The sequence below is a fragment of the Medicago truncatula genome, chromosome 3 (genome assembly GCF_003473485.1).
Source record: "Medicago truncatula cultivar Jemalong A17 chromosome 3, MtrunA17r5.0-ANR, whole genome shotgun sequence".
Classification (NCBI taxonomy): Eukaryota; Viridiplantae; Streptophyta; class Magnoliopsida; order Fabales; family Fabaceae; genus Medicago; species Medicago truncatula.
The window spans coordinates 57,049,230-57,058,884 of NC_053044.1; the positions used below are offsets into that span (position 1 = coordinate 57,049,230).

General features: G+C 31.0%; 1 protein-coding gene across 1 annotated transcript; it reads right to left on the bottom strand.

Annotated features, from left to right (window-relative positions):
- Positions 1-7,461: 7,461 nt before the first annotated feature.
- On the bottom strand, positions 7,462-9,141 carry LOC11426024 (ornithine decarboxylase). Its single transcript, XM_003603797.4, has one exon. The coding sequence runs from the start codon at positions 9,008-9,010 to the stop codon at positions 7,724-7,726; it is 1,287 nt and encodes a 428-aa protein (XP_003603845.1). The 5' UTR covers positions 9,011-9,141; the 3' UTR covers positions 7,462-7,723.
- Between the last annotated feature and the right edge of the window lie 514 nt (positions 9,142-9,655).

The following is a 9,655-nucleotide window of genomic DNA, read 5'->3' on the forward strand; positions in this document are numbered from 1 at the left end:
CTATAAAAATAAATCACACTTTTTAGTCCCTACAAAATTTTCTGTTAGTGTTTTTAGTCCCTGTTAAATTAAAATTTGTTTAATTATGCTTAAACTTCTAAATTTTTGAAAGATATTTTACATACATGTTCATAACATCGTAAGACACTCTTTTGTAATTTTTTTTTAATTTTTTAACATGTAATGAATTAAATATGAATTTTTCTAAAAGCCAAATTTTCAAGATTATATTAACGAAAATTTGGACCTAATAATAAAATTTTAAGTTACTTTTTTGCGGAGGAACTTTGTATAATATTCTAAGTAAGTATGTAAAAAATATGTTACAAATTTAAAAGTTTAAGCACAATTAAGCAAATTTTAATTTTACAAGGACTAAAAGTATGTGTTGGTCCCTGTTAAATTGAAATTTGTTTAATTATACTTAAAATTTTATATTTTTAAATGATTTTTAACAGACATGTTAAGAACATTATAATAATCTCTTTTATAAAAAATTAAATTTTTTTTTAACATGTAATGAATTAAATATAATTTTTTTAAAACGCCAAAAATTCAAGTTAAAACTAACGAAAAGTTGGATCTAAAAATAAAATTTTGAGCTAATTTATTGTGGTGGAACCTTTTATAATGTTTTAAACAAGTATGTAAAAAATCATTAAAAAATTTAAAATTTTAAGCATAATTAAACAAATTTTAATTTAACAAGGACTAAAAACATTAACGGAAAATTTTGTAGGGGCTAAAAAGTGTGATTTATTTTTATAGGGACTAAAAACAAAACTGCAGATATTTATAGGGGCCAAAAACTTAATTAACCCTTGATTTAATTTAATTCAAAAGCTCTTATTAATTCACTTAACAATGCATGTGAACCATCCTTACACGATCTTTTATTCCATGGTTTTGGTTTTCCGCTCAAACATTTCTCCAATCTAACGTGCTGTTTATGCAAATCAAAATCCCACTATTCGAGTGTGTAGTAGATTAATTGAATCAAAGATTAAAATATAAATATATTTAACCTAATTTCATATTTCAATTATTTGTCCACAATCATACACGTTATTTTGACCCATAGTTTGTTCATCATCTCTTCTCATCGTCCATAAAACTTAAATTAAGTCATTGAATTGAAAAGGTTATATTGACACCAAATTTCACGGTTAATTTTTTACTCATTAAATGTGCTCACTTGAAGGCTCCTTCTTTTACTCTTTTTGTTTCAATCTATTCTCATTCCTTTTTTTGAAGAAAAAATGTTTTGCATTCCCCCCTTCTTTTTATTGTACGTTTTGGATTCCCTTATCTCCTACAAATTGTTTGAATTATATCTCCTGAGTTGGATTTTATATGAATTATTTGAATTGTTTAATTCGATGATCAGCATTTTTCGTACTCGTAAAATCCACTCCCTTTATTTTGTTGTTCAAATCTCCATAAGAATTAAAACACAGTAACTCACAAGCTTTGCTTCAAAATTTTAGAATCAAAGATTGCTACAATTTTGGAATTAGAATTGCACATCACACACAACTGCATCTTTAATTATCAAAATTTGTGAGTTATTATAAATTTTCAAGAAATATAACATTTTTAAGTTTTTATAAATTTTGCTTACATGTTAGTTTTGATGATTGTTAGTGATGAATTAATTTAGGAATTGTTGTTTAGATGTTGTTTAGAGTACAATGTGGTAGTTTAGGGTTTACATGCACAGAGTGTACGTGAGTTAACTCACGCATGTGCTAATGGCTGCGTGAGTTAACTTGCGTAGTGATTTATACATGCGTTACTTAAGTAGCGCAATGTTAGTTAACTAACGCATTAATTTACACTTGCGTTAGTTAACTAACGCATGGGAATTTTGGACAAGCCTGCAGGGCGCGAGCGAAAAGTGCAAGGGGAAGAACAAAATTCTTTCAGAGAAGCAACTAGGAGAAGAAGGGACAAGCCCATTTGATTCAATTCTACAAAGGTTAGCTGAGATTCTATTAGAAAAATTAGCTCAGCTTAGTAGAAAACCTTTTTTTTTTTTTATAGAGAGAACTTAGTAGAAAAACTAAATTCCAAAGGCAAGGTCATTCCATTGTTGATTTGAAGATGAAGCAAGACAGTTATAGATCCTCGGCAACATTACACTCTTACATGATTTTTAGCGGCTAATGTTACTTTCTTTGATGTGTGGAATTGTTTAAATCATATGGATATGATTTAGCGAAATAATTAGATTTGATGTGTGGGATTGTTTACAACACATGGTTTCGCGAAATAATTAGAATACTTTCGATCATGATATCTCGTTTCAAATAAGTAAAAACTAGGTCGGTCCTAGCATTTTACGAACATAGATATTAGCCATTTTCTTCTTAATTTTCACAAATAATTGGCATATGAGAAATACCTAAAATATTTGTCATTAGGAAAATTAAGATTCATTTCTTTAGTAGACTTATTTTCAACTAGAATATCTTTTGACGTCTTATCTAAATTCTCCCAATTTTTTGGATCATAACTATCTAAATGAGCAATTTCAATATTAGATGCATTTGGTACATCATCATCGAGATAGGAGACAAAGGATTTCGCACCCTTGATGTGTTATGCTGATTTTGCGTTTCTGCAGAGTTTTCGTTTCTTAGTTTTGTTGTATTGTGTTAAAGTTTGCTAACGTTTTGAATAGCTATACAAACCCCCTTTTGCATTGGTATGGGCCTTTTGATGAAAAAATCATTTAAAGGTTGTTGGGGTTGAAGCTTTGGTATTTGGGTCTTTTTTGTTATTCACTATATACACCCCATATAATTATTTTGGGACCCCTACAGATATGGGTTCTACGCCAACGCACCCAAAATCTATGCCCATGACTACGCCCGAGTAAAGATCAATTCCATTTCTCATAAGAAATTGAGAGAACAACACAAAAATTATTGTGCTTAAGACCTTAGTGATTCATGACTGCATGCATATTTAATTATTGTGCTTAAGATGTATTGCAAAACTTGATTGTTGTATATGCATTGTAGGCATGACAATGGAGTAAGGTGGGTACGAGTTTTACATTCCTCGTTCTCATACCTGATTCTTATATACTTATCCGTTATCATATACATATTCAATGGGGATGAGAAATTGAACCTCATCCCCGTCACCAACGGGTTCGGGTATCCCCGCCTCATCCACATCCCCGCATTGAATATTTGTTTTTTTTAATAAAAAATAGAAGTTTTTTTGCAACCCTTAGAGAAATGTTGTAATGCATTATCCAACAATATGCTCACTTTATCATTTGTTAGACCGATCGATTTAGTTGCTCCTTTAAATATCAATGGTAGTTTTTATAACACGGCAATTATCAAACAAAATAACATGGCATATCAACATAAAGTAATTTTCTAGATTCGGGACGAGTTTGAGTATGGGTTCGGGGTGGGTACCTATATACCCGTTACCCGTCTCATACACGTGTTTTAAAATTTGGGAAAACTCAAACCCATACCTATACCCATTCAAAACGAGGAAAACCCGTCAAATTAAGTTTGGTTCGAACGAGTAACCACGGGTATGAGTTTTATTGCCATGCCTAATGCATTGTCTCTATTGAGGGAAACACCAACTAATGGGTGTATATAGTTGTGAGGATAATGATTCTTAATTGATTGATTGTGGATTTAAACATGCATATCCATGAATTGGTTTGAGGTTATTAATGATATTTAATTTTTATCTTGCATTTTTCATGACTCATGCAAGCCTTTAAAAAGTTGATTTAAAATGTTTTGATTCATCATAAACCTAATGATACATGATGCATCGTAGAATTTATTAGGTTTATGCCTTTGAACTTAATTTTTGTAGGACTTTGTTGAAGGACAAATAAAGTTCTAGTTTAGGAAGAGTTTATAAGTGTCAAATTGACGTTGATTTACTTACGTATTTCAAGGGATTTATTAACTTATTTTACAAAAGAGCTAAGAAAAACCCTAATTCTTATAAATATTATAAAGGATAAAATATGGTTTTAGTCCCTATAAATATGGTTCGTTTTAGTTTTAGTCCTTATAAAAAAAAATTGTAGAAAAAAGTCCCTGCAAAATATTTTGTTTTTTAAAGTAGTCCCTGCCCCCACTTTGTCACCTTTGCGCATACGTGGCACATGATGATTGTGCTCATTTTGTAGAAAAAAGTCACTGCAAAATATTTTGTTTTTTAAAATAGTACATACAAATGGGACAAATCAGCAAGAAAGTGGGTCTAGGGACTATTTTAAAAAATAAAAACTTTTTCAGGGACCTTTATGAATGAGAGCTATGGATTGAACGTCCTAAGCAACAAGTTGAAGAGAAGCAAATCAAGCTAATCACCTTTCGAGTAGAGCAGTGGCCTGGTGGTTCAAGTCAGAGGCTCGTGTTTTGAAACAGGGCAAAATTGTCGAACTAAAAACTGGCTTGCCCAACAAGTGATGGAGTTTTAAAACCCGCTTTTTTTTTTTGGGGGGAGAGAGAGAGAGAGGTAAATCAAGTCATTTGACGTATTATTTTGTCTTCCTCCTCTTGGTATTGTAAGTTATACAATTACGTGTAACTAATTTCTCTGCGTTGATATTATGTATAATTGGTCAGGAATCTAATGTAAATACTTGATATGGCTAATTATATCTAATTCATATTTCATTTTATCGATATCTTATTTCTACATTTAATGTTTTTTTCGTCGTGTAACCTAAAATTGACCTTTTGATTAGGGAGTGGTAGACATAGGCTTTCTTTGTAAGCGACATGGGTAGAGATATTTGTAGATGCTAGTTACAAGACATTAGGATATGTTTTCAATTACACGTATTGCCGGAACATGATGTCATTCTATTAGCCAATTGAGCAAGCCATCAAAACTTAGAGAATAGAACAGATCTCATGTTGTCTATGAGACATCAAGGTGTATGAAAGACAATAGGTGTGTATAAATGAATTTTGAAAAGTATATAATCGATCAAGAAATTAATAACATTAAAGGACTAACCAATGTAGCTTAATCCACACATAACTTGTTAATTCATGATTTAACACCATTTAAAATTTGTCACTAAATCAAACAACTATCTTTTTTTTATGGTGATGGGAATTCGAACCCCGGACCTTACATATATTATGCATTATCCTTACCAACTGAGTTAAGCTCACGAGGACAATCAAAATAGTTGAACGGTTAAATTACCAAGTCTCTTTGAATCTTTCCTCAAAAAAGTAATCTTTGTAGATCTATAATCATAAATATTTGATATTGAACTTTTCTTTAAAAAAATCGTTCTAAAAAAAATATGAAATACTATAAAAATTATGGTAAAAAAAATATATAACAATCCGACACAAAATTGATTCTAGAAATATGGAATTGATTTTGATTTGTTTGAATGTTCCAAAATGAAGTTGATTTTATAATCTGTAGCGTTTAACTTTAAACACAATTTTTACATTAAAAATCACTTATCAACTTTATTTTTACGTAAATATATTCAAATATAAATCACTCTGCATTTCATCCATTTTTATTAATATAAATTTTTATCATTTGTAAAACCAAATAAAAGATATTTTTATATGATTACATGACCAAATGAATAGAACATTAATACACAAATTTAAAGATTTTTTTTTTTTAATAATAGAAACGAAATTGACAAAAAATGATTTAATATTTTGAGAATAAATCTCTTTATACATGCCAAAACAATATTTAATTGGTCTTGTAATAATCTATTTGGATTGGTCCATAATGTTGATTTTTAATTTAAGTGTGCTCATATAATTTTTATCTGTATCAATTACGATAGATTGATTTAACTTTTTTGAAAAATTGGTCCGGTCATGATAAAAGAATACCTGGCCAAATAAATGTTTAATTGATTTCTCCCTCAAAAAAGGTTTATATGATTCCCAAACACAGTTCAATGGCATGGCATGAGGGTTGTTTGCAATTGCATCATTAACCCAGAAGTTGAATTGTCAAGATAGGATTTGTCCGATCGTGTCACATGTGCAAGGTGACCCCATGTTGCATAATTGGATGATTTCTTTTTCTTGACCATAGATCTCGCACCAGATGTGACGTAACGTTGTCCTTTATTCTAAGAAAAATATATTAAAACAAATACTGCATTTTCCATTAAAAAAATAATAATAATAGTGCACTTGGTTCCCCTCCCCACACACACACATATATCGGATCAAGAAAAATGAATGCATTTTATTTAAATCTTAAACCGGGTATTAGTATTAGCAAGTAAAACTTGATCGATCATTATCTCATCAAAAAACAAACCTAGATTCTTTCAAACGATTTATCTTTCAATAAAACTTATTAACCATTTAAACACAAAAATTTAACTAGATATATTTCTCTTATATATAAAGCCATAGAAAATAGAAATGATAAAATATGTAAAAAAAAAAACATTAATTCATTATTGATATATTATAAAGAGTTGATTTTTTTTTTCTTTTCCTATAAACATTAATTCTCTAAAAAGTACTATATTTGTTGACAGGACCCGCGTTGTGCAAGTGTAACAAGGCTCTTGGCACAAAGGTCTCAAATTTAGAGAATCCTCAAAATTTACAAAAATAAAACTTATATATACTGACAAAATATGTCACCAAATATCGTTTTTCTATAGTTAAAAGTCTATAAGACAACAATTTTGTTGCCTATTCAAGTAGCTTTTCCCCTTGTTTTTCCTTTGGTTTTTGTTTTATCAACTATTAAATTTTCCTTAGTTCTCTTATGTCACTTCTCGTGATAGAGAGACTAAGTTTCTTGGTTATTATATATCATTTTAGCTTCTTCAAAAAAAAGTTTATAAGACAACAATTTTGCTACCAATTATGCATTGTTTATAGGTAAATATCTATTTGTTTGCAGTAAAAATCATGTTTGAACCATTACTAATTTATTTAACTACAACTCAATTGTTTGTCAGTATAAGCGGTGTTGGATTTTTTTTAATTCTTTTTAAATAAAAATTATCAAGATTATAACAAGGTCTTCAAATTATAAGGGATGATAATGTTTGTTTAGAAGCTACTCTCAAGAACTTTTCATTTGAAGCTATTTTGTAATTTCTCTTTAGGTTATATTTAAAATAAAATAAAAAGTTGTAACAAACATATATAGTAATCTTAAAAGTGATTATTCTATAAAAAGAGAGAAGTTTTTTTTTCTTCATACACAAAGCTATACCGAAACAATCTCGACAATCTCTTATTAATATGACCGTTTTTGTGAAACAGCAGGAGTATTTTAAATTTTTTTGTTAATAAATGTCTTTGAGATACTTTAAGAATCCAAAATCAATTAATTACTCCTTAAAAAAGTTAAGTATTCCAATTTCTATTGCATTAAATACATAATTTTTTTTTTTTATAAAAATTAATCATTAAAATTCTTAAAGAGTGTATCCAAGAGTAAAAAAGTAAAAAATAAGTGCATTGCCACAAATAAAGAAACGACACCAAATAAATATCAGCACGTAGTCCTTTGGTAGGTACAATATTACCAAATAAGGAAACTGAAAGGGTTTATTAGAAGAAAAAATGACTCGTTCCACTCCCTACCTCCCATGCCTGCCTAGTGCCCTCTATTATTGATCGGGTTTCCCAAAACAAAATAAAAGATAAACAAAACAAAGCAATATTGCAACATCACGTGAGAGGGGATACATAATTTGTTAACGCCCGACAAGACTTGGAGTTGAACATGCAATGTGAATATGCTCAGCTGAGGAGCTAAACCCATTGAAATTGGTTCCAGAAGAAGTTGTATAAGCACCCATATTTGGAAACACAAGCCAATCATTCACCTTAAGTTCAGGTAACTCATACTCTTTAAGAACCGTATCAACTGAATCACAAGTGGGTCCAAAAACCGTTGAAGGGTAAGTTTTAGGATCTTTGCATATAACATTCTCAGGTTTTGAACCAAACCTAAGTGGCATGCATTTGACAATAGCATAATCAAACACAATGTTATTAAGAGTTCCGTAAATTCCATCATCGATCCAATACTCTCTCATTTCACCTCTCACACGTTTCCCAATAACTTTTGTTGCTAACGTAAATGCCGTTTCCGCAAAGTAACGACCAGGTTCACCAATAACAACAAGATCTTCATCATTTCCGAAATGTGTTTTTATTGCATCGTTCACGTTGAATGCAGCTTCATCAAATTTGGAGCCAGAAGTGAACCCACCACCAATATCAAGAATTTTCATTTTTGGCATTCCAAGCCGTGAAGCCGTTTCAAAAACTTCTTTAGCCAATAATATGGCTCCGTGGTAGGCTTTTGCGTCGGCTCCTCCACTGCCTATGTGAAAAGACACGCCGGTTACTTTAAGTCCAGCCATGTCAGCTGCCTTGAGAAGCTCGGGAACTTCGTTATGAAGCGCGCCATATTTGAGACCCAAACACGAACGTGCTCCGCTGTCTTCCTCCGGTTTAATACGGAGGAGGAGCTCACATTTTGGGTGCCATTTTTTAATTTTTTCGACTTCTCCAGCGCAGTCGAAAGTTGTAACATTTACGCCAACACTTGCGGCATACTTAATGTGTGACTCTGATTTACACGGGTTGGCATAAATGATCTTGTCGGGTGAAACGCCAAGTGATAAAACAGATTCAATTTCGGCACGGCTGGCGCAGTCAAAATTGGAGCCGAGTGAAGCTAGTGTGCCTATAAGTGAAATATTAGGGTTACACTTAACGGCATAAAACGGCTTAACCGTTGGAAGTTCTGTGGTCCATTTGTTCATAAGATCAATTATGACCCTTAAATCAAGAACACTAAATGGCGAGTCATTTTCAGTTGGTTTGGTTTTAATAATGGATTGAATGAAATCTGAGATAGTAACCTCTGAGGACAAAGTTGTAACTTTGTTGCCTTTCACTCCTGAAGCACAAAAAATGGGCTTCAAGTTGGTAATTTGGGATTGAGATTCTTCGGTTACCAGTGTAGGCATATTTAGGCTTTTTCTTGAGTGCTTAGTAGCTTGAAAAGGTGATAGAAAAGGAAAGAAGCAATGTAGAATAATAATTGGTTTGGATGTTGGAGCTAGAATGCAGAAATGATCGTATATATATACACATGATTAAAGAGGTAAGAGAAGATTACAAAGACAAGGGAAGATATGACACAGGCTGTGAAATTCCGCCATCGCCACGTGAATCATTAGCGTCTGGCCGCATATTATGTTACAATAATTTTTTAATACTACTTGCACCTTCAATAACATCAAGCTTGTCTAATGAATAAATCTGACTATAGAAATTTAGTTTTAACTATTACATCAAAGTTTTTTCTAGATTACCTTTGAAGAATGGTGGATAATTTACCCACCAACCAATGAAAATGAGCAATTTGTTAGTGGGGTCAGGATAATTCATGGATACCACTTAAAAATGTGCTTATGTGGTTAATGTGTATTGGTTGAGGTAAATTACCTGGTTTAATTTTTTTAGAGAAAAACTTGTCTTACTTATACAAAATTGAAGAAGTTATTATTTCATGTTATACTTATATATATATATATATATATATATATATATATATATATATAGGCAAATTCTATGGTACATGGACATACGAGCCCTTATACATAGATACA

Excerpts from the sequence above, each read along its gene's own strand:
- LOC11426024 (XM_003603797.4), bottom strand. The coding sequence starts at position 9,010 with ATGCCTACACTGGTAACCGAAGAATCTCAATCCCAAATTACCAACTTG.